Source organism: Vombatus ursinus, unplaced genomic scaffold (genome assembly GCF_900497805.2).
Source record: "Vombatus ursinus unplaced genomic scaffold, bare-nosed wombat genome assembly UNPS02003292.1, whole genome shotgun sequence".
In the NCBI taxonomy this organism is placed as follows: Eukaryota; Metazoa; Chordata; class Mammalia; order Diprotodontia; family Vombatidae; genus Vombatus; species Vombatus ursinus.
The window spans coordinates 1308287-1334754 of record NW_020943070.1 but is presented as its reverse complement, the minus strand read 5'-3'; the positions used below and the strand labels follow the sequence as shown (position 1 = coordinate 1334754).

The window sequence follows — 26468 nt, the reverse complement described above, 5'->3', positions numbered from 1 at the left end:
GGCTGACACTTGAACCTCACTCTCATCTGAACCGACCAGAAGAAGGAAGAATACACACACACACACACACACACACACACACACACACAGAGTTGGGAAGAGAAATACATTTCACTCAACAGGGAAATAGGAGAGACAGTGGGAAGGGTAATTACAGGGAGGTTAAAATAAGGGCGAGAAACAAATTCTAAGCAAAACAAACTCCAAGGATAGTTCTTTTTGAAGTGACAAAGAATGGTTATCTGACGGGGTGTCCATAAACTGGGGAATGAACAACGTATGGTCTATATGACGGAATACTAACCGTTGTGCTGAACTCTTGTCTGCATAACGACCAAGCAGAATTCCAGAGGACTAATAATGATAGAGCCTACACAGCCCCAACAGAGAAGAGGACTCGGAATGCAGAATGAGACAAGTATTTTTTTGGACATGGCCAACGTAGAAATTTGTTTTGATTGACTACACATGTTTGTAATGAGTTTTGTTTTTCTTGTGTTCAATTGGGAACAAGGAGTTGGGATGGGAGGGTAAGAAGGTAGAGTTTGGCTGATTAACACAAAATATTTTAGAAAAAAAATGCAACAAAAAAAAAAAGAAGAAATGCAAGTAACTAAAAAATATTCTTTCTTCTCTAGGTTTTCATGATGCTACTCTATCCTGGTTCTATTTCTACTTTTCTTGATCACTCCTTTTCAGCCTCCTTTGCTGGATCTTCATGCCTGAAAACCCTGAGTATCTCACAGGGTTCTGTCTCAGCCCCTCTTCTCTTCTCCCTCTATAGCTCCATCCATACTTCACTTCACTCAGTGATGTCATCAGCTTCCAGGGATTCACTCTTCTCTGTGCTGATGATTCTCAGATCTGGCCTTCAGTCTCACATCTCACACTGGAGCTCCCACAGGCATCATAAACTTACAATGTCCAAAGCTGAACTTGTCTTGTTTCCCCAAACCCTCCACCATCTTCCCGGTCACTCAGGCTCATAAGCCTCCCTCTCTCTCAATCCACCCCTCTACCCAATCTTTTGTCAGGTCCTGTCATTTCCACCAGCATCACCCTCAGACAGTCCCTCCTCTCTTCTGCCACTGCCACTGCCACCACCATCACTCCACATCGCAATGATTGTAATGCTCTGCCAGTTGTTCCCCTTGCCACAAATCTCTTCCTACTCTAGTCCATCCTCCACTCAGCTGTGAAGGCCATCTTCCTAAAATACACAGTTGACCGACCATGTCACGCCCCTACTCAATAAACTTTCCTTATATCCTCAGTGCTTACCACAATGCCTGGTACTAGGTGGGTGCTTAATCTATGCTTGGAGACTCACTAAAACGTTTAGGTAAGCAGTTTAAGACAAATGACAAGAAATTTCGTTGCATGCCTTCTATAAAAGAAATAACTACAAATACAAGAGCAAGCCAGTCTGGCCAGGCAATAGGTTAAAGTGCTATGTTAATGAAGGCAGGGTCACAAGTTCTATCAACAGGAGGACCACAGAGTTTTCTTCTATTCCATGATCAGTACGGCCAACTAGCCACCCTGAAAATAAATGTTATCCTCAGATAGCTCAGTTTCCACCTGGCTCTTCTCATTTTGAGAATGAAACTTCTTTGCTTCACCACACTCCCAGTAAACTCATCAATGGGAAATCTTAACCGCCTTACAAGATCCAATCAGCCTTGGTACCCTCACACAACCAAAGTACCCTCAGTCCCTGTGACCAAAGGGGGAGCCATGAACACCTCAACCTCCATTTAAGAAGCTGGGGGGGAGGGGTGGACAACTTCAGATACCACCTCATTTTTCACAAGGCCACACTCATTTTGGACTACTTCTTTGCTTTTCCACCATGCCTGCTACTTCCCTCCACTCCTTTTTAGCTTTCTTCTTTGTGTTGTGTTCTCCTATTATATTGTAAGCACCTTGAGGGTAGGAATTGTCTTTCTGTATATCTGCATCCTCAGTACTTAGCATAGTGCCTGACACACAGTAGACATTTAAAAAATGTTTACAATTTACTATGTCACTGGTCACAAAGGGGATTGGGCAAGAGACTATTTCAATATAAATTCATCCTCATTACTGGAAAAAAAATCAAAGCATATACTAAATCTGAGTCCAAAATCATTTTTAAACAATTAAAAAAAAACCCAGATTAAACAACTGCCTAATAGCCTTACAACATTCAAGCATCACAGAAGGAAAATTGGCCTAGAACTTAGAAGATCATAGGTCTAATCTCATTCCTGCCCCCAAATTGTCTATATAATCATAATAAACAAGTTGCCTGATTTCTCCTAGCCTCAGTTTTCTGACACATCAAATGAAGATGCATTATCTTGCCTAAATTATAGGACTGGTATGAGGTTTTCAAAAAATAAAGGGTTTGTGAAAGCACCTTAACAACTGGTATGTGTATTAGAATCACACACTCATTCAGGCACCATTAGAATCCAGGTGTGCTGAATTCAAATCCAGAGCTCTTTAATTAGACTACACTGTCTCCCCTCAACTGGAAACCAAGCTTGATGAAAGGTACATAGTGAGTCTGTTTCTTCTAGACCAGGTCTACACAAAGAGACAACCTCATCAAACAGGGATATAATAATAACACCTACTTCCCAAGGTTGTTGTGAGGATCAAACGAGAATATTTGTAAAGCTCTTACCACAGTGCCTGGCATATAGTAGTTGCTATATAAATGTTCGCTATTGTTATTATTAAAAGCAAGGTCTCTCTCATCCATAGCTATGTATCCTCAATCCCCAGCATAGTGTAGAATGTTATTTCTGTTGTTTCTTTCAGTGGTGAAAGAACAACTCAGGGTTTATATTATAGCTGGCAAAAGCCACTTCACCAAAGTGTGCCATTCACGATGCCTCAAAGGCCATTGCTACCAGAATCCCAATTATCAGAGAAGGGCGGCCATAATAATGGGGGAATCTCTGGATACTGACAAGAGATGGCCTACATTCAAGTATAGATACATGTTTAGAACTACATTCTTACTCATAAATAAAACAGTATGTTATCTGTTCCTAGAAACTCAATAGCTAGGATGTATGGAACAAGGAGGATGGAACTCCCTCCATTTAAGATCATCACATTTCCCCCACTCTAGCCCCTTTCAAGAATGTTCAAATCAATTCAACCAACTTTTATTGAATTATCACACCTATGTACTAGGACTCAGGGGTGGGGAACCTTCAGCCTTGAGGCCATATGTGGCCCTCTAGGTCCTCAAGTAAGGTCCTTTAACTGAATCCAAACTTCACCAAATCATTCTTGGATTCAGTCAAAGGGCCACTTGAGGACTTAGAGGGAGACATGTGGCCTCGAGGCCGCAGGTTCCCCACCCCTGTTAGGCACTAGGGACATAAAGAGGAACATGGGACCAATCTGATCAAGAGTCCAATGTTTCCCAGTCCTTGAATTCTAAATGCTACAGGAAAAGGAATGTGACTACAAGATTTCTGTTGGTATAGATAGCACCCAGAATTGCACAAAAAGCAATCAAGCACTTAAGCACTGCTTGGGTTCAAGAGGATGAAAAGGAAGATGAAAATGTAGGCATCCATTTGTCCTAATTTTCAGATAGCACTCAAAAGCATCCTAGAACCAATGCTAATATAATTCTGGGATCACTCTGTACCAGAAAATAATAAAGCAGCATGACGGTTTACAAGAAAGAAGAAACACTAGATATATGAAGGTAAAGAAAGCTATTTTCCTTTACTGAAAGCCAAATTCAACATTTCAGAGTCTTGACTTCATCTAATAAATCAAAGATCAGTCGGGAGGTGGTGGGGGTAGTGGTGAAGAAAGTTAAGAAGTAATCAATCCTTATAAAATATTTTGAAATAAAAACCCAGTAAAACATAAACCAAATAGAAAATAATGCAATATGGTTGAGACAAGAAAATTCTCAATTGTGCTCAAGTGGAAAAGTCTGTGAATGGGGAATCAGGAGACTTGGGTTCTAATTCCAGTTGGCTACTAACAAACCATCATCTTGGTTAAGCATCTCTGGGCATCAGTTTCCCCATCAGCAAAATCCAGAAGGTTGGACTAGATTATGGACTGGTCACTGGTAACTTCCAAAACAAATATAACTCTGGAAGCAGATCCCTGCAGCTTTTAAAGCCCAAACCAGTGGAGTCCGTGTTCTCACAAGCGCAGTCTGTCCTTATGCAAGTCACTTCACACCTAAGTCGAATCTTCTGAACCCTCAGGTTTTTCATCTACAAAATGGGGCCAATAATGCTTTTACTTTCTACCTCACAGGGCTGTTTTAAATAAAGGACTTGAAAACTGTAAAGTACTACAGACACCTGAAGTATTGTCTGGGGGTTGACTCATCTCAATAAAGGGCAGATGAGTTACAGACTACAAGCAAGGAACTGAGTGAATCTCTTACCTTGGAAGCAGGCCGAGCTGAGCTCTGGTATCCTCTCACCCCCCCATTCTGCCCAAGGTAGAGCCCACTAGGCTGGACTTCCCTCCCCTCCTGAGTCACAAACAGCCCTTTTAACCATTGTGGCTTGCTGCTACCATGAGAGCTCTTCTACCTTCCACCTCCTTCTGTCTCATACTTGCCCCTCAGAACCAGGCTCATCCTGCCTTTAACATGACAATTAGCTGAACTAATAAACTTAATATATTAATATTCATTATAGTGGAAGATTATAGGACATCTTTCGGACTCAAATTCCTAGGCCACATATATTCAGAGTAATAAGTGGCATTGGGAAACAACAAATAATTATTACTAGTCAGTCAATTATTTTACATTATACAAATTGAGTAAAATAATAAGTGCATGTGATGTGGCTCTTCAAAAAGTTATTTTCTAAGAATATTACCCCAAAATAGCTCTCCTCCCTTAAAAGACTGCCAGCTTCTGAATATGATGGTTTTTGTAAGGTCCCTCTCAGGTCTAAAAGTCTATGTTTCAAAGATATGGATTCTAGAAATGGGCAGGTTTTATTATTTGCTTGGCCTGGGCTAGGCCTTCTGAAGCTTTAAATTCAAAAGCAAACCACTCCTTGCTCTCAAGCAAACCACATTCAAACAGAGGAGAAAGCATACACTTCTTTAAGTATATATACAACAGATCGCAGGTAATATGTACTGACCCCAAAAGCTAAGTCAGTCACAGTTGATCACTGTACAATACTACTGTTCCTGTGTGCAATGTTCTCCTGGTTCTGCTCATTTCACTTTGCATCAGTTCATGAAAGACTGCCCAAGTTTTTCTGAAAGCATCCTACTCATGATTTCTATTTTTTTTCCTCCTCCTCATTTCTTATAGCACAACAGTATTCCATCACAATCATATACTACAGCTTGTTCAACCATTTCCTAATTGATTGGCCACCACTAAAAGAGTTGTTATAACTGGTTTTGAACCTGGAGGTCCTTTTCCTTTTTCTTTGATCTCTTTGGGATAAAGATCTATTAGTGGTATTGCTGAATCAAAGGGTATGTGTGCACAGCCCTTTTGGGCAAAGTTCCAAAATGCTCTCCAGAATGCTCTCACCGTCAATGTCCCAATTTTCCCACATCCTCTCTAACGCTGGTTAATACGACAGAAACAGAAAATGGTAAATTTAATGGCAAATCTGATGTGGTACTTCAGAGTTGTTTTAGTTTGCAATTTTCTATCAATAGTGATTTAGAGCATTTTTATATGATTACAGATAGCTTTGATTTCTTCATCTGAAAACTGATTGTTCATATCCTTCGATCATTTATCACGTGGGAAATGACTTGTATCTTTATAAATTTGATTCTGTTCCCTATATATTTGAAAAATGAGACCTTTATCAGATAAACTTGCTGTAAAATTTTCCCCTCAGCTTCCTGCTTTCCTTCTAATCTTGGCAGCAATGATTTTACAAAAACTTTCTAATTTTGTATAATCAAAATTATCCATTTTACATCCCATGATCCTTTCTCTTGGTTGGTCATAAATTCTTCCCTTACCCATAGATATGTCAACTAAAATTTTCCATGCTCCCCTAATATGTTTATAATATCACCCCTTATGCCTAACTCATACTCCCATTGTGACCTTATCTTGGTAAATGAGATATTGGTCTATACCTAGTTTCTTCCAAACTGCTCTCCAGTTTTCCCGGCAGCTTTTGTCTAACAGTGAGATCTTGTCCCAAAAGCTTGGGTCTTTGGGGTTATCAAACACTAGATTACTACAGTCATTTACTACTGTGTACTGTGTACCTATTTTATCCCACTGATCCACTACTCTATTTCTTGGCCAGTACCACTTTGCTTGCATGATTACCACTTTGTAATACAATCTGAGATCTGATATTGCTGGGACACCTACCTTCACATTTCTTTTCATTGACCCTTAATATTCTTGCCTTTTATTCTTCCAGATGAATTTTATTATTTTTTCTATCTCTATAAAACAATTTTTAGTAGTCTGATTGGCATGGCACAGATTAAGTACATTAATTTATGTAGAATTGTCATTTTTATTATATCAGCTCAGCCTACGCAGGAGCGATTAATATTTTTCCAATTGTTTAGTTCTATTACAGATAATGGTATTAGATAGATACTACCTATCATTTTACGGAAAGGATCTTGCTGAAATGCAGATAAATCCAGTGGCTCCAGATCACATCCAAAATAAAATATAAAATCCTCTTTTTAGCAGTCAAAGCTCTTCCTAAGCTGCCCCTTCTCCCCAGCTTTTCCAGTGTTCTTGCACCTTCCCCTCCTCCCCCACATGCTCCGCAATCCAGTGACACCAGACTCCTGGCTGTGCTCCCACAAGACACTCCTCTCAACTGCAGGCATCTTCTCTGACTGTTCCCCAGGGCTGGAACGCTCTCTCATCTCATCTCTGCCTTCGGCCTTTCCTGGCTTTCTTCCAGTCCCAGCTAAAATCCCACCTTCTAAAAGAAGCCTTTCCTGGTCCCTCTGAATTCTCATGCCTTTCCTCTGCTAATTATTTTTAATTTAACCCTTCTGTAGCTTGTTTGTGTTTGCATATGAGTTATCTGCATGTTGTCTCCCCCAAGAGACTGCGAATTCCCTGAAGACAAGGATTGTCTTTTACCTTTTTTTGGATCCTCAGTGCTTAGCACAGAACTTGGCACATTACAGGCGCTTAATAACTGGTACATGACACAGATGCTAAAGTCACCAAGGACACACCAAAGGCCTCTGTCGATTCAACTGAAGATGGTGCCTCCTAAACGTCAAGTATATGACAAGCCCAAAATACAGAGGAGACCACCTTCCTCTGCCACTGGCACATAACTGCTATGAGGAGATCTGAACTGTCCAAACCTAGAGATAGGGCCCGTTAGGTTAGTGACTACATGCCCGAGTCTCCTTCTCCATCAGCAATGAAGTCCTAATATTATGATGCTCTGACATGCACACAAGTCACACTGCTTTGCTTCAGTCTTCCCTTACTCTTGGTTTGCAAAGTCCCAAGCTCATCTTGCTCCCTCTTGGAATGCCAGCTCAGAAGGAGTAACAGCTGCTGTCTCCCTTCCTCATCACGCACAGCATTCGCCTAAGGAATAGAGACAGGCTACAGCCCAGCAAACGCTGCTGAGGATATACACCAAGTGTCTAAGCAGTGAGTAGCTGTGGTGACCACAAACAAAAACAAAAAACATGCGGGCAAGAATTAACAGGTATAAAGAGTTGGAGGCTTTATTTTCTCAATGTGTAAACAGCCTTGTCTACAGGATGCTTGTAGATCCAAACTCTGGTTTGTTTCTGCTGTGTTGAGAGAAATTTCTAGACCCAGACTTTCCAGGATCAACACACCAAGCAGACTCACAGTGAAAGAGGAACACTTGGAGATAACCCAACAAGTAGTCACGTTCAAATACAAGAAGAGAGGTCAGCCTTCTTCTGCTTCTCCCAGAAAGACAAAGCCAGGAGTAAGGTGGGGGGTGCCGGGATTTGATTCAATGCATCGAAAAACTTCCTCACATAACTGTGAGCTGTTCCCAATGGGCTCTCTCAAGGGTAAGGATTCCCCTTCACTAGAGGTTTGTGGGAGGGCTTCCTGCTCAGGCACCAGCTTGGCCTCAGTGACCTTGGAGGACCCTTTCAACCCTGTGATTCTTGGGCTCATGCCCTCTTCTTGGCACCCTCTCTCTGTGTATATACCATACAAAAACTACTGGGGTCTTACTCTGATAGTATGTACGAGAGCACATCACCTCCTTTGAGGCAGCGCCATCATGGGTGACCACGCAAAGGGGTTCCATTATAATGAACCAAAAGTAACTCATCGAAAGATAGTTGAAGCATGGCTTTGCAACCACCATTATCAGAGTGAGATCCAGAATATTACTGTGGGAAAATTAGTGCCTTATGCCAATGATCACATTTCTGGCAGACTGGTTTACCTTGAATCCACTGAGCAACTGTTTCAATTTCTCTAAAATCCACCCTTTGCAGTTTATCCAAGAATTTGTTTTGTTTCCTTTGACATTAATATGTCACTGGGCAGCTGCAAGATAGCTGCCACATTCCACAGAACAGGCTATAACCTTCCAGGAGCGGCAAATCCATCAATTTAAGCCTACTATAGTTTTGGATGAAAGGTATGTGAGAAATCAGCCTGATGTTCTAGTCCTACCTGCCTCACGCTGTCTAGCTTTATGAGAAGAGAAGAGAAGAGAAGAGAAGAGAAGAGAAGAGAAGAGAAGAGAAGAGAAGAGAAGAGAAGAGGAGAGGAGAGGAGAGGAGAGGAGAGGAGAGGAGAGGAGAGAAGAGAAGAGAAGAGGAGAGAAGAGAAGAGGAGAGAAGAGAAGAGGAGAGGAGAAGAGAAAAGATCAGGACAGAGAATTCTGCCTAGACTTTTCATCCCACCCTTACCTGCTATCCATGTCAATTTTCTCTATCCTGCCCTGTACACCATTTTCCCCTGAAACTTTTATGAACTGGCTGGCCAAACAGATGGGTGGCTAGTCTAGTCTAAACATATGTCATAAGAGAGAAAAGCTCCTAGGCTGGAAAAGGAAAGATTAAGGAAGTCTTAGTAAACAGAGTACTGAGAGGCCCATGGAGAAAGCAAGTACGTTCCTGTCATTCGAGGGACTACTAAAAGATGGATACTGAGATGTTCTACAATGAGTTCTGTAACTAAAAGTAAAGGCTCACTAAAATTATTCGAGAATACATTGTTTCAAAGCAAAATGGGCAAAACCTACACAGAGTAAGACTAAAATACTACCATAAAAGAAACCATGCCAGTAATTTTGTCAAAGACAGATGTGAAGCATTAAGACAGAGACCAGACTGGGGAGATGCAGGGAGAAGGAAAAGGTAAAGCAACCTGGAAATATACAGAAAACCACATTTGCATGGCTCACTAAAAAACAGATCCTAATAATCTTAGAACTTAGAGTCAGGGAGAAGAGGAAAGGAAAAGTGACTGGTTTGTGCTGCCTCCTTTCCCTTCTGTGCAGGGATGCCTGGTGGAACCTGAGGCTTCTACTGATGACTATCTGTAGCGTTCACGCCCCAAGAAAAACCGTGAGACCGCTTCTGCCAGCGATGGCTTATGCCAGAACTAACAATGAATCTTATTCTCCCCTCTGAGTGAAGGCTAGAGGATGGGAAGAGGTTATCAAATGCCATTTGTATGAATGTTTCAGGATATGTTCTCAGTAGGGGAAAAAAAAAAAAAGGAAAATACTACACTATATTTCAGCCCAAGTATAAAAATAACACAAGAACATTCCCTTATTTTTAGAGTGCTATCTTGAAAGTTTAAAAACACTGGCAACCTAGACAAGCCCATTAAAAACAAAAGAAGTAAAAAAAAAAAAAGTTTACTTCTAAGGTAAGCAAAGTCTACTGCAAGAGAGATAGTGCATAGGAAGGCTCAGGACTTCTACTTTCTTCCTTGACTTTCGTTACCCCAAATGTGTACTCACCATCTGGAACAACTCCATGATAAACAATGGGCAGTAAATGAAGATACCCACCACCCAAGAGGAGCCGGGCACTGAGAGTGGAAGGAACCTTTCTCAGGAATTCAAGAAGGAGACAGACAAACATTACTTGTGTTTAAGAGGTGCTTACAAAATGTTTGTTGAACTGAATAGAAGCAGACCTGATAGCCCTAAAGATAGTAATGCATAAAACAACAAAAGCCACTGCACTATCGCTCATTAAAGTAATTTTTAAAATACTTGATTAGACTAAGTTTTATTTCCATGCACTTCACTACTGAAGAGGGCCTTGAGTTCAGCAGCCATAGCATTCATCACTGATTCTGAGTGTTTGGCATTTTAAAATAGAGGAAAATTATCAACTGTTAATTCATAATAAAAGACTGAAAATGCCAGTGAAATAAGCCTAGTTTCTGCCTTGCCTTCACCCTGAAGTCCAACCCCTTAGGTCATCTAGCCATCCTAACAATGATGGGCCTAGCTTAGAAAATAGTTTATAGGCAAAAGCTCTGGGGATTACCTGAGCGCACAGCCGTCATTAGCATTTCAGGCTCCAGCAGCGTCATGACAGCCCCAGTGAAGCCACAGACTTCTTCGGACCAAAGAAAATTTGCAAAGGCTCTTGTTTTCAGAGGCCACTGAGAACCTTCCTTAAGGCCACTCTCACACGCCTTCTGCTGAGATCAGACAGAGAACTCTCCCTGGAGAGGGTAGTTCCCAGTTTACCCAACCCACAGGCAAGCTGAGATGGCCCAGAGTTGAATGACTGCCCACAGGAAGCTGAAAAGCACTCAAGTCAAGACTCCCAAGTGTGCTTAGAACACGGAGCTCCTCCCCTGGCCAGCCTTCTTTGGGGGAAGGGGAAAGACGCAAACAAAAAGACACAGAAAAGGAAAAGAAGAGTTCCCCCTCTCCCCAGACCAGAAAGCAGGAGATTTCGTACACATTCCCAATCCTCCAGGGATCCTGCTAATGAAGGAGCTTAGGTCTATGGATAAGAGACCACATTTAACACACTCCAGGGCACTCAGGGACCAGATTCCAGAGCCACTAAATGTGGACAAAAAAAGGCACACGTCACACACAAATGTGAATGCTATGCGAGCATTATATATTACACCCCCTTCGTCTGGGATATTTATAGAAGCCAGGCCAGAGAACCTAAATATTTGCCTACAGAATCCAAACTATTCCCTCCTCCCCTAACCCATTAAAATCTATTTCCACAAAATTATTTAAATACATTGCAGAGTTTTCATCTTCCTCAGGTCATTCTCCTGCAATAGTCTACTCATAAGCACCTAAAAAAACCATGCGATCACATTTATAAATTCAACACTTTGTTTTCTTATGAATAAGCAGAGCTAGCAGATGAATAGTTCCTTATTAGCACGATTACCATATTTTAAATGGCAGACATTACCCAAATCAAATGAAAAAGCATAATCCTGATGCACAAAGACTTTTCTTGTCAGACATTGTGTTCTTGCTTTAATATCTGTTTATTAACACAGAGTGTTTTCTGAGCTGAAACTTAAAAATGGGTGAATGGAGACCTGCTCAGGACAATGAACCGTAGGAGTAAAGATACTTCTAGAAAGCCTATTAAGTGACAATAAATTCCCCTAGTTCAGAATCTATACAAAAATCAAATAATCAAAGTCCTAAACAAAAATCAGTCTTTATAATGATAATCCAGGTTCGATATATTTGCTGGGGTCCCTGCTCATTTTACAGATGAGGAAACAGAGTCAAGTGATTTGCCCAGTGTCATACAGCTACTAAGTGTCTGAGGTCAAATGTAAACTCAGGTCTTCCTGACTCCAGGCCTAGTGGTCTACCCACTGTGCCACCCAGCTGCCCATATTTGACATATGCAGTTAACTAAAACCTTCCAATAATTAGAATGCCCTACTTGCCAACATTAAATACTGTCAGAAGTCTACTTCATCTTCATAACACACCACTATTCAATTTTTGGTAAATGAATGCGTCAATGCCAGAGAGTCAACTGCAAAAGAGACATCAGGTTAACCCAACCACAGACAAATGAGCAGCATTAACAGAGATCCTCTAAGAGATAAGGGGCTCAGAATTATCCAAGGCCCCTACTCTGTTAGGCCAAAGGGAAAAGTTCATGCAGATTTCTAGGGGGGAAATTCCTCAGGGCCTCAAGGGAAAGAAGGAGAGGTTCCTCCCTCCTCTGCCTACCCCCCCACCCCCACCAAGAATGTATCCTTTAAGAGAAATCAGGAAAGCTCTTTTGAGAACTGTGGGAGTGAATCAACAAGAGATGGGAGCAGGAGCCAGCGTAGGCTAAAAGCTGCTTGGAGACAAGATTTTCCACAGCGACGTTCTCACTGCCCCCTCTGGCAGCCTCCTCATCAACCCCCTCCTCAGTGTTTAAGTCAATAACACCAGAGATGGCTGACTCATCACTTCATCTCTACACAGGACGTACAGTGAGCTACATGGTGGGTTTTCAGCTGAAACAGACATTTGGCCTGTTCTCTGTGGACAAAGAAGTGCAAACTGCAGGTCTCTGTCCGGGAAAAGGAACAGCTCTACTAGGTACTGATAACTCTCTTTCCCTCTTCACAGTGGCAGTGCTGTAAACAGCCTAATCTATCTCAGGAGAGATAAAGTGACTTTTGCACACTTACATAATAATAAAGAGAATATACATTACCAAGCATTCACTTTTATCAAAACGTTTTCACATTCAGGATCTTTTTCATGTTCATAACCCCGGGATCTAGCACAAGGTTCTGCTACTTAGCAGGTACCATTCTAATCCTTCTGCCGCTTCACTTGATCACATCCTTTTTCATCTTCTCCAGCAAACTGCCCGCCAGTCAGCCCTTTATAATCTTCAAACCATTCAGTTCCTTCACTGACTACAGATATGGATAGGTCTCCCTAGCTGGGTGGCACAGTAGATAAAGCGGCAGGCCTGAAGGCGGGAAGACCCAAGTTCAATCTGGCCTCAGACGCTTCCTAGCTGTGGGCATCTGGGCCAGCCACTTCACCCTGTATGCCCCAGTTCCTCATCTGCAAAATGCTCTGGAGAAGGAAATGGCAAACCACTCCGGCATCTTTGCCAAGAAAACCCCAAATAGGGTCAGGAAGAGTCAGACAAAACTGAAATGGCTGAACAACAACATTCTTTTAAAAAAGAAAAAAACCAAACCTTCCTTCACTAGACCCTACACACCCCTCAAGCTAATGTCCTATGTCTTTCCTTCCTTTCACAGCCAAACTCCGAGAAAAAGCTATATTACACACTCTCGGCTACAACTTAACTCGGACTCCTCCCAGCCCTTCCCTTCTGACCTCCTCATTCAACTGAATCTGTTTCTCTCGCCCCGTCTAGCGTCCCTTCCTCTCAGTCTTCAATCTCTCCCTGTCTACTGGCTATTTACCTACTGCTCACAAATATGTCCATGTCTTCCCTATCCTCGCGTGATCCCTCGGTCTCCACTAGCTGTGGTCCTCTCTCTCTTGTGTCCTTCACAGTTCTATTCTTTTCCTTTCCTCTCCCTCTCTTCAGAATTCTCTACAGCCAAGCTTACAACCTCATCATGTAACAGAAACTGTTCTTCAAAGTTACCAATGGTCTCTTAATTATCAAGCCTAGTGACTTTCTCTCAGTCCTCACTCCTCTTAAGCTCTCTGCAGCCTCTGACACAACCGATCCTTCTCTTCTCCTAGACTCTCTTCTTTCTAGGCTTCGTGACCCTGCTCCCTCCTGGTTCTCCTCCTGCCTGTCTTGCCTTTTAAAGCCCTTCCTAATCCCGCCTCTTCCTGTTTCTCCAGTCTTCTTACACCGTTCTCCCCTCCAGGGACTCGGTGATCCTGTGACACTGGCCTCCATTCCACCTCTGATGTTCTCACTAACTGTCTCCCACACCTGGAACATTCTCCTTCCCTGCTTCAACCTCCTGGCTTCCCTGGTGCCCTTTGCCAGTCCTCCTGGAGCTTTGTGCCTTCCCCCTGAGACGGATTTATCCTCAAACATCGCTATTCCCATGTTGTCTGCCCATCAGACTGGGCTGTTCCTTGAGGGCAGAGATGATTTCTTCCTTTCCTTTGTATGTCCAAAGCTTAGCCCAGTGCCTGGTACAGGGGAGACTCTTCAGAAAAATCTTCCTGACTGGCTCCCCAAAGTTACTAATGACCTTTTAACTGTCAAATGTGATCAGTCTTTACTCATTCTGCATCCTTCTTGACTTCTCTGTAGTTTGATATTGTTGATCAACTTATGCCGCTGGAGGGGCAGCTAGGTGGCACAGTGGATAGAGCACCGGCCCTGAAGTCAGGAGGACCTGAGTTCAAATCCGGCCTCAGACCAAACACTTGTCACGTACTAGCTGTGTAACCTTGGGCAAGTCACTTAACCCCAATTGCCTTACCAAAAAAAAACAAAAACAAAAAGCAAACAAAAAACAAAAAAAACTTATGCCGCTGGATAAGCCCTCTCTTCTCCTGGTTTTTAGGATACTACTCTTTCTTGGTTTTCCTTCTACTCGTCTGACCATTCTGTCTCAGGTTCCTTGGCTGGCTCTTTATTTTATCTCCCCTCCAAGGCTCTGTCCTCAGCCTTCTTCTTTCCTCAGTCAGAGGAGTCTCTATCCAAGTTTTACTTTATGAAATAGTTCCCAATGAGATGCAGCCCCTGGGTCTCAGACTTTGATAGCTTTAACCACAGCATGCTGACCTACTAAAAACGGGTCCTATTTATCAATGCAATCTTACCATCAGGTGACCTAGGGGATCTGAATTAATTACAGTGGAAGGGAGATGAAACATTATTAGCCTAGGTATTGACTTATAATGACTTAGATTTACATAATGCTTTATGATTAAAAAGCACTTTACATACATTCTCCTGTGATCTAAGAGCCCCAGAAGATACATAGGACAGGTTACTCTCACAGTCAGGAACTGAACCCAAGCCTTGAGACTCTAACTCCAAAGTGCTTTCTACACCACTACCTTGTTCTAAGACAAGGTCAAAACAGAATGAGTTGGCAATGGTTAGATCCAAAAGGAACAAGCTAAGCCCTGTCTAGTAACGACAAAAAGCTAAAACAATATGGAATTGATGTCTTCTGCCATGAGAATGCCTGCACTAAGATATGGAATCTGCTCATCTAGTTTGGGAGCCCTTGTTATACTTGCCCACAAGAAAGCCCAATGTGGACAGTCTGAAGAAGGTAGCAGGGCACAGACCACTAAGTCCATGAGCAGCACTGGTGTACATCAGCCACCACACTACCACTGAATCCTGGAGAACTGTCCATTCAACAGTGCAGTGACCTGGCAGGTCACATAGCCAGCACAGGCTAGAAAGAGGACTTGCACCCAGGCCTTCCTGATTCCAAGGCCAGCCTTTTCGATCCATGAGGTGGTGCCACAGTGCACAGAGGGGAGTGCACTTATGAAGACAGGAACTCAAATTTGACCTCAAACAATTACAAGCTAGGTGAGCCTGGGCAAGTCACTTAACCTCAAGTTTCCTCATCTGTAAAATAGAACAGCATCTACCGCACAGGGTTTAGCACAGTGCCTGATACATAATAGGAGCTCTAGAAATGCCGCCTTATCCCCTTCTCCCCAACACTGCCATGCTGATTCAATGTAGCTAGATGGGCATCTCAGAGAGGAAGATACCAACTTCATAGCAGCAAATGAATACGACACATTTCCCAGCTACTCAGAATGATAAGAGCCCCAAGAAGGCACACTGAGGGTTCGGTTAGTGAACAAAGAAAGCTTCCATTTGATGGTAACATAGTCCAACATCAGAATACGCCAGGGGGACTTTGACGACAATCTCTGTCCCCGCTGCTATCTATCCCATGGAAACTCATATATTTCAAAAACAAAGTAGCTCTAGATGAAGGCTGTCGAGTGAGAAATCTCTCTATGTGAAGCAGGAAGAATAAAATACACAAATGATCTAAAATTCTCAATTTAGTCAACAGGCTTTCTTGTTTACTTCTACCACCAAACTTTATCCTAGTGCATTTAAAAATTAGATTTTATTTTCTCTACCTACTCTCTGTTTTCTCATCGCTGATAGAGACGGTTGTTTCACTGCTAATGATAAGTATAAAGACAAGAAAGTAGAAGGCAATAAAATGGAGGGCCTGGATAACACATGAATTGCCCCAATCCTGGATATCTGAGTGTTGTCCATATCTCTAATAACTAAACTCTGGCACTCAGCATAGCTTACAAAGGTTTTGGGGGGTTTTTTAAGTCTCCATAGGGCTACCGACAGCTAAGATGTCATTTCACTCTCATGTCCATTTCTGATAAACACATTCCCCAGAATCCTTGCAAGTTCACTGTTTACTATTTTAAAGAAATCTAATCCTATGAACATGCCACAGGTTCTAACTACTTAGGTCTCTTTCCCCAAACACTTCATGTTGTGCAAACTAAAACGACCCAGAAGATAACAGCAAGATGGCACTTCAGCAAGATATGCCAGGCTCTACGCCTCTTCTAGCGTCCTGTGGCCCAATCAATGCCTCCAAGATATCAGAGCTCATCAAACACAGAACTGCAATCAACACCGATCTTCAGGTGAGTTGTTCCTTGCTCAGGACAGACACAGACAGCCATTTCTGCTAACTTTTAGGGCCAAAGCAAATGTCAGAGCCATAACATTATGACTGCAAATATCCAACCCTTCGGGACTTTTTTTAAATCCTTGACGGTGGTAGAGCTCCCATCATTCTTTAAGAACTCCAATTTCTACATCCAAAGAAAGAACTATGGAGTCTGAATGCAGATCAAAGCAGACTATCTGCAATTTTTTTTCTTCTGTTGTGTTTTGTTTCATCTTTCTGGTGGTTCCTCCTACTGATCCTAATTCTCACTTACAACATCACTAATGTGAAAATATGTTTAATAGGAATGTATATGTATAGCCTATATCAGTTTGCATGCCGTCTTGTGGGGGGGAAGGAGGGGAAGAAAAATTTAAAACTCAAAAGCTTATGGAAGTGATTGTTAATAAATCAAAATAAATTAATTTTAAAAAAAAAAAGATCTCCAATTTTCATATCTACTCACTTGGGATTCTTAACCTGAGGTCTGTGAACTAGGGTTTTTTTTTTAAAAGCGTTTTGATAATCATATTTCAAAATAACTGATTTCCTTCCCAATCCAATTTTATTTGATTCATTCAAAAATATGATTCTGTGAAGGGGATCCAGAACACACAGAAAGTTAAAATCTTCAGCCCTAGATCATGTGTACCCCAGAATAATCTGGGCCAAATTTTCAACTACCACAAGTGGCATCTTAGGGGAAAAAGGAGAAGTTCTCTGTGCAAGACATTTATACATAACTAGTAAGTCAGTAATCTAGTAAGTCAGGATTCTTTATTCTGCATACAGTTCAACTGCCTTGGAGAAGAAAAAAAGAACTGACTATATTTCTGAGCACCATGGCCAACCTCTCAAATTTCAGAGACAGTTCCAGAATAGTATTAAGAACAACTTCATTTTCAGTTTCCTAAGAATATACTATAGTCTCTGATTAAGAAACAGAAAATTCTCAAGGTCTTAATACTCTCAAGAATCCATTACTTCTAACCACACAGATTAAAAAATGCCAAATGCTCTTTCCATGCTGTTCTTCCATCATTTCCAAAAGATGGTTCCTTGGCCTCTTAATGAAGGCCTTCCACAAAAGTCTGCCCTTGGGCCTCTTCCAATCTCCCTCCTGGCAATCAGGTCCTTATATAAAATGGGCACTTAGTAACTGTCTCTTGAATTGACCGTTCTCTTTAATGCTGGCCTCTCCTCTGAGCTCTACATCTTCATCTGCCCAAAAGTGCATCCACCCCAGGATTCAAATCAATTCAACCTAGCAAACATTTATACGATATGAAGTATAGATAAGGCCTTCTGTTAGACACTGGCAACAAAAGCAAAATCCAAAATCCAAGTCCCTGCCCTTGGTGAGCTTCGAGTGTCCTGGGAGGCACAACATGTACACCAGTAAATCAATGCCACGTACAAGAAAAGTAACAAAAAATCATTTTATGATGGAGAGAATCCTAAAAACTAGGGGGAGAATGAAAGTCCTTGTGTAGGAGGTGCCAGGTGATCTATGCTTCTAAGGAAGACAGAGGAAATGGGAAGAAGGAGTGCATCACATAGAGCTAGAACACCAGGCTGACTAGAATGGGGAGTGTGAGAAGGGACTTAAAATGAAAGCAGATAAGAGAAGTCGATGGAAACCAGATTGTGGGGGCCTTAAGTGCCAGGGGGAGGATTTTGTATTTTATCAACAGCAAGTCCCTGAAAACTGCTGAGCAGGGAAGTGTTATGGTCAGAGCCATCTTTCAGAAATATTAATCTGGAAGTTGTACCAAGGAGGGATTGATTACAGCCATTCCTCAATTTTCAATTCTTTACCACCACAAAAAAGAGCAGCTATAAATATTTTTGTACAAATAGGTCCTTTTCCTTTTTCTTAGATCTCTTTGGGATACAGACCTAGAAGTGGTGTTGCTGGGTCAAAGGGTATGCACAGTTTTATAGCCCTTTGAGCATAGTTCCAAAATGCTCTCCAGAATGGCTGGATTAGTTCACAACTCCACCAACAGTGCATTAGTGTCCCAATTTTCCCATATCCCTCTAACATTTGCTATTTTCCTTTTCTGTCGTATTAGCCAACCTAATAGGTGTGAGGTGGTACCTCAAAGTTGTTTTAGTTTGCATTTCTCTAATCAATAGTGATTTAAAGCATTTTTTCATATGACTATAGATAGCTTTGATTTCTTTATCTGAAAACTGACTGTTCATATGCTTTGACCATTTATCAACTGGAGAATGACTTGTATTTTTATAAATTTGACTCCACTCCTTATATATTTGAGAAATGGGGCCTTCCTCTGAGAAACCTGCTGTAAAAAATGTTTCCAGTTTCCTGCTTTCCTTCCAATCTTGGCAGCACTGGTTTTGTTTGTGCAAAAACTTTTACATTTAATGTAACTAAAATTATTCATTTTACATCACATGGTCCTCACTACCTCTTGTTTAGTCATAAATTCTTCTCTTATCCATAGATACAACAGGTAAAATTTTCCATGTTCCCTTAATTTGCTTATGGTATCACCCTTTATGTCTAAATCATGTACCCATTTTGACCTTACCTTGGTATATGATGTGAGATATTGCTCTATACCTAGTTTCTTACAAACTGCTTTCCAGTTTTCCCAGCAATTTTTGTCAAATAGTGAGTTTTTGTCCCAAAAGCTTGGATCTTCAGGTGTATCACACATTGATTACTATGGTAATTTACTACTGTGTACCTCATCTATTTCACTGATCCACCACTCTCTATATCTTAGCCAACAGCACAGTGTTTTCATGATTATCATTTTGTAATAGTTTGAAACCTGGTGCTGCTATCCACCCCCTCTGGTCACAGTAAACACTCCTTTTCAACAACCCAAAAGGACATCACCACATGGTCAATATCAAAATCAGACTGATTATATTCTCTGCAGCCAAAGACGGAGAAGCTCTATAAAGTCAGTTAAAATAAGACCTAGAGCAAACTGTGGCTCAGATCATGAGCTGCTTATTGCAAAATTCGGGCTTAAACTGAAGAAAGCAGGGAAAATCATCAGACCATATAGGCATAACTTAAATAATCTCCCTTATGAATTTAAAGTGGAGGTGATGAATAGATTTAAGGGATCAGATCTGGTGGACAGAGTGCCTGAAGAACTGTGGACTGTACACATGACAACAACAAAAAAAATTTCAAAGAAAAAGAAAAGCAAGAGAACAAAATGACTGTCTGACGTGGCTTTACAAACAACTGAAGAAAGAAGGAAAGAGAAAGGGAAGGAGAAAGGGACAGATATACCCAGCTGAACGCAGAATTCCAGAGAATAGCAAGGAGAGATAAGAGGTTTTCTCAAATGAGCGATGCAAAGAAATAGAAGAAAACAACATAATAGGAAAGACGAGATCTCTTCAAGAAAATGGTAGGAACTTAACAGAAGCAGAAAAGATTAAGAAGAGATGGCAAGAACACACAAAAGAATTATACAAGAAAGATCTTAACATCGCCAATAACCACGATAATGTGGTTACTGATCTGGAGCCAGACATCCTGGAGAACGAAGTCAAGCAGGCCTTACAAGCATTGCCAACAATAAGGCTAGTGGAGGTGATGGAATTCTATCTGGGCTGTTTAAAATCCCCAAAGATTAAAGTACTACACTCAACATGCCAGCAAATCTGGAAAACTCAACAGTGACCGCTGGATTGGAAAAGACCAGTTTATGTCTCAATCCTAAAAAAGAGCAATGCCAAGGAATGTTCAAATTACCAAACATTTGTGCTCATTTCACACGCCAGCAAGGTTATGTTTAAGATTCTGGAAGCTAGGCTTTAGCAATATGTGAACCAAGAACTACCAGAAAAACAGGCTGATTTTTGAAGAGGCAGAGGAACCAGAGACCAAATTGCCAACATTTGCAGGATTATGGAGAAAGCAAAGGAGTTCCAAAAAAAAAAAAAAAAATCTACTTCTGCTTCATTGACTACACTAAAGCCTTTGATTGTGTGGATCACAACAAAATGTGGCAAGTCCTCAAAGAAACAGGAGTACAGATCATCTTACTTGTCTCCTGAGGAATCTGTATATAGGCCAAGAAGCAAAAGTTAGAACCAAACATACTCTCTTCTTTCATCCTCAAGAGACTTTTTCATTCTTCTTCACTTTCTTTTTTTTATTAATTTATTTTGACCTATCAACAATCACTTCCATAAGCTTCTTGACTTTTAAATTTTTCTCCCTCTCCCTCCCCACCTCCCTGCCCAAGATGGAACAACTGATTGGCTTAAGACTGGGAAAGGAATATGACAAAGTTGTATAATGTCACCTTATTTATTTAATTATGTGTAGAGTACGTCACAGGAAATGCCAGGCTGAACAAATTAAAAGTTGGAATTAAGGTTGCGGGGAGAAATATCAACAATCTCAGTTATGCCTATGATACCACTCTGGTGACAGAAAGTGAAGAAGTGTATGGTCTGATGCTGAGTGAAATGAGCAGAACCAGGAGAACGTTGTACACGGTAACATCAAGCTGTGCGATGACTAATATTGATAAGACTTAACCCTTCACAGCAATACAAGGATCTAAGACATCTCCAAAGGCCTCATGGTGGAAAATGCTACCCACATCCAAAGAAAGAACTATGGAGTCTGACTGCAGATCGAAGCAGACTATTTGCTATTTTTTTCTTCTGTTGTATTTTGTTTCCTCTTTCTGGTGGTTCCTCCTATTGGTCCTAATTCTCACTTACAACATCACTAATGTGAAAATATGTTTAATAGGAATGTACATGTATAGCCTATATCAGATTGCATGCCATCTTGGGCAGGGAGGTGGGGAGGGAGAGGGAGAAAAATTTAAAACTCAAAAAGCTTATGGAAGTGATTGTTGATAGATCAAAATAAATTAATAAAAAAAAAGTGAAGAATGAAAAAGTCTCTTGAGCATGAAAGAACAGAGTATAAAAGCTGTCTTGAAGCTTAACATCAAAAAAACTAAGATCATGGCAACTGGTCCCATCACTTCCTGGCAAATAAAGAGAGAAGAAATGGAAGCAGTGTCAGATTTTATACTCGGGCTCAAAGATCACAGAAGAGGGCAACTGCAGTCCTGAAATTAAAAGACATTTGTTCTTTGGAAGGAAAGCTATGGCAAATCTGGACAGCATACTAGAAAGCAGAGACCTCATATCTTGCTGACAAAGGTCCATATAGTCAAAGCTATGGTTTTTCCAGCAGCAATGCATGGCTGTAAGAGTTGGACTAGAAGGAAGGCTAAGTGCCACAGAAACGATGCTTTCTAATTGTGGTGCTGGAGAAGATTTTTCAGAGTCCCTTGGACAACAAGGAGATTAAGTCAGTCAATACTTAAAGAGCCTGGGGTGTTGTGGTTCATGGAGTCACAAAGAGTCAGGCACTGAACAACAAAAACAACAACCCTGTTATCCAGTGTTTCTAAGGTCTGTCGATTTTATCTTTGCGCTGTCTCTCACACACCAGCCATTCTCTCTTCTGACACTGCTGTCACCCAGATACAAGCTGTCATTACCTCACACCTTCACTATTTCAATGCTGTTGTTTGCTGTCTAGGTGGTCTCACTGCCACAATTCCCTCCTCTTTCCAGTCTATCCTCCATTCAGATATCAAAGTGATCACAGTGTAGGTCCCTCATCACCAAACTCCTTCGGCTCCCTATTGCCTAAATAAAATAAAAAACAAAATAATTTTACTGAATCCATCATATCCTGAGCCTTTCTTACCTTTCTAGTCTTCTTCTACCTTATTCCCCTCCACACACTCGATGATCCAGTGACACGGCCTCCTTGCCATTCCTGAACAAGGCCCTCCACCTCTCAAATCTTAAATGTTTTCATCAGCTGTTCCCCATGCCTGGGATTCTCTTCTTTCTCATCTCTGCTTCCTTTCAGTCTCAGCTAAAGTCTTACCTTCTGCAAGAAGCTTTTCCCGCCTTCTTTATTCTTAGTGCATTCCCTCTGAGACTGCCCCATATCTATCTTCTATCTTGTTTGTACAGAGTTGGTTACATGTCGTTTTGCCCACTGGACTTGTGAGCACCTGAGAGCGCAGACTCTCTTTTGCCTTTTTTTGTATTCTCAGCACACAGAACAGTACCTGGAACACAGCAGGTGCTTAACAAACGCTAGGTTCCTTACGGACTCTATGCATGTGGCTCCTAGTGAAAACTGTGAATTATTAAATATGAAATGACGTGAAAACTTTTACTAAAGGTACACTGAATGTGGAGTCACAGGACCTGGGTTCAAATCCCAGCTCTCCTACTTCCTCTGTGACTAACCTGAAGTAAATTCTTTTCACTCATCAGTTTCCTCATCTGTGAAATAAGGAGCTTGGACTATGTCAAATCAAACTCAAAGTCCCCAGGATCCAAAGATCTCCAGAATCCCTTCTAGCTCCACGTATGTCCTGTGAACACTAAAGTCCCTTAAGTCTCTAAAGCTTGTAAGAGTAGATTGCAAAAAAAAAGATTGCAAAAGATAAAAAAGATCATTTTAATTACATAAAATTGAAGAGCTTTCATGCAAATCGCATCTGGTCTAGTCAAACAAAAGCAACGATGTGCCTAGGATCAAAAGTGAAATTGTTGATTGGAGAACAAAAAATCTTTGCATCAACTATCTCTGAAAAAGGTCCGATATCTAAGATAAACACGGAATTGACACAAATATGAAGGACCAAAAGTCATTCCCCAATGGATAACTGGTCAAGGAATGAACAGTTTTTAAAAGAAATAAAAACTATGAACATGTGTGTGAAAGACTGCTACAAATCAACAACAATAACCTAAGGACAAACTGAAACAACTCGGAGGTTACACCTCACACCAAGCAAACTGACAAAGAGCCAGGAATGACTGATGTGACAGGGGCTACCGGAAAGAACACTGTGAAGTGACCCAGCTGTTCTGGAGAACCACCTGGAATTATGTAAAGCGGTGCCTAAATGCCCATACCCTTTCACCTCTACATCCTGTTAGGAATATACCCCACGGAAGCCAAAGGCAGAACTAAAAGCTCCACATGTAACAGAAGAATCGGAGGAACACTTTTTGCGGTTATTAAACAAACAGAAATGAGAAAGTGGAGATAGAGACACAGATAAGCAAGAGAGGGCTAGACCTATCATATGAAGTTTAACGTACAGTTTTAAAAAATCAAGCTGCAGACAACAGATTCAGTGTCACATGCAATCTTTTCTCTGTTTCTTTGCATAAGGAAAGTTTCATGTTTGCTGATGTTTGTCAAGTTTATGATATTAAATAAAAAAATTTTTTAAATGAAGTGGATGCTAATTGATTTCGAAATAGCCAAACAAACTGGGGTACGTGGATGTGATGGAATATTATTACACTGTTAAGATGTGGGAGGGATTTTGAAAAGAATGGTAAGATTTAGACAAATGGATACAAAATGAAGTAAACAGAACCAAAAAAACTAATTTATACTATGATTGCAATAAAATAATAGAAGAGCAATAAAGTGCACCTAAATGTTATGGAATTATAATGTCTAAATTTGGTACTAGGGAAAAGAAAATGTAGCTCCCTCTTTTAATTGGAGAAGTGTGCAATGCTGTGTAAGTTACCAAACAGAGCTAATGAACTACTGTTTTTCTTTCACCTTCGTTACGACTGAAGGCCCACTGTGGAATGGCAATACACCTGGAAATCGTTGTGGTGTTAAAAACAAAAAGTGTCAATAAAACAACTTTTTAAAAAATTTCAAGGAAAAAAAATAAACCCTCTAATCCTATTATCTTTAAGACCAAAGTACTTAATCTAGGGGCCTCAGATGACTAGGGGGTCTATAGACAGATTTCAAGAGGTCCATGAACTTGGATTGGGACGAAAAGAAAAAAGAAAAAAAAAATTATATATATATATATATATTTTCCTTCGCTAACCTCTAACTGAAATTTAGCCTTTCCTTTAATTATGAATTTTTTTTTAAAAAATTCTTTTTCTGAGAAGGGGCTCATGTGCATCACCATACAGACAAGGGGGTTCACAAGGACACAAATAAATTAAAATCTGCTCTGTCTCTATCTCCTATGAGCCCATAAGGTCATCTAAGGCCCTGACGTCTTTCAATTCTACGCTCCTAGAATCTTTACGGACCTTCTCGTCTCTGTGGTCTATACTCCTATTACCTCTAAATCCTCTTCACTTCTAAGGTCACTCCCACCAAACCCGCGTTCCCGTGACATGAAGGTCTGACTGAGCAAACTCCACCAAAAGGCAACCGAACTATGTCTCTACTCACCATTCTTCCGCTCGCTGAGTGGAGGCAGGTTGGGATTCCTGCCAGGATGGAGGCTTAGGGTCAGCTCAGGCTGCAGGGTAAGCTCCTGAAGCTCATTGGCAACAGCTTCACTCTGGGGGCTGGGTGCGGCAGCCAGGGCCACCAGCACCGGCTCATCATCATTGTCGCCAGCCCCTCCTCCGTCCAGGCCATTTACAGCAACGACGGAAGGGGGCAGGCACACGACGCTGGAGAAATCCACTTTGGCTTTTGTGATGGCAACCTGGAAACCAAATGAAAAACAAAATTCAGATGTCCAATGCCACCCAGATCATTAGCTTAATACCCTGGGGTTCTTAATTTATTGATGGATCTCCTAACAGGAAGATCTGAAAAATACAGAAGAATCAAACGCAAAACAACAGTCAGAACAAATGACTCCTGAGGACAGGAGTAAGGAACCTCATTAACCTTAAGCACCAGAGTTGACCAATCAGGTCTGGAAATGGCTCTCAATTATGAAATAATATATCATTTTAAATTCTACTAATTTACAATTTTTGATAATTCAACTTGGTTGGAATGAAATTTATTTTGATATTGAGAACAGAATATACCAGGCTGGTATTTGTCTTAAATAGTGTTAACCTGTTGAAAAGAACATCTTAAAAAAATAACTGTAGGTTGACATTTGTTACTCATTACATATGCAGGGCAGGGCAGGCTGATGTGTATGTATGTGTATGTACATAAATATTTGGAGAACCTGGATTCAAATCTCTCTCTGCCACTTCTTCCCACTATAACCTTGAGCATGTTACTGAAGCCTTAGTCTCATTTATTAAAATAATGACGCTGGACCACATGACCCGTTTGGTAAGACTTCTACTTAAAAATAAATTATTACTAGTTAGTTCAAGTAGTGGGACATATTAAAGTATGAGCAGGAAGAAGGCCAGGGTGTCCCCTCTCCCTATCTTCCCTCAGCTCCATCCCTACACAATCCTGAGCACTGGGCTGGAAGAATGGATATCCTCATTTGTGGCCTTCCCTCAAGGCTGCTCAGACACCATCAGGGAAGTCCAGAAGGAACAGACACAAAAATGTTCCTACTGCTTGACTAAGCTGGTAATCGAGAGCTGCAAACCTTCCAGTAAGATGAAGGACCACCACGCCATTTGCACCCAGGCCTTTCCATCTGCCCCCAGGCCTTTCCATCTGCCCAGTGGCTGGTTCTTTTAATATGTGTTGTCTTCTCCAATTAGTGTGTGAGCTACCTGACGGCAGGAACTGTCTCATTATTTTATAACAGCAGGGACCATCAAAGACACAAATACAGAAGAGAATGACTCCTAGACATCTACAAGCAAAGCCTCAGAGAAAAACAGTTTAGTCACAAACTCAACCAGAATTCCTGGAAGAGATGAAAGAAGAGTTTTTAAAAAGTAGAGTTTAGAAATGTCTCATAAGTCAAATGAGAGCACTTGAGGAATAAATTGGAAAAGAAATGAGAGCTATCAAAGAAAGAATTAGAAAAGGAATTAACAGCTTGGCACAAGAGATACAAAACCTGAAAATCAATAACCTCACATGGCAACAAGAAATATTAAAACAAAATCAAAAGGC

The 26468-nt window shown here is 41.1% G+C and overlaps 1 protein-coding gene across 2 annotated transcripts in view; it reads right to left on the bottom strand.

The window, feature by feature from the left end:
* MRTFA (myocardin related transcription factor A) overlaps positions 1 to 26468 on the bottom strand; it is a 185627-nt gene that overhangs the window by 127692 nt on the left and 31467 nt on the right. Inside the window, exon 2 of one of the 2 annotated variants that reach the window (XM_027872617.1) lies at positions 24864 to 25125. In XM_027872617.1, the coding sequence (XP_027728418.1) occupies positions 24864 to 25125 (262 nt within the window). Of the gene's footprint in view, positions 1 to 10482; positions 10684 to 24863; positions 25126 to 26468 lie in introns of those variants that run through there. The other variant, XM_027872634.1, reaches the window with a different exon arrangement.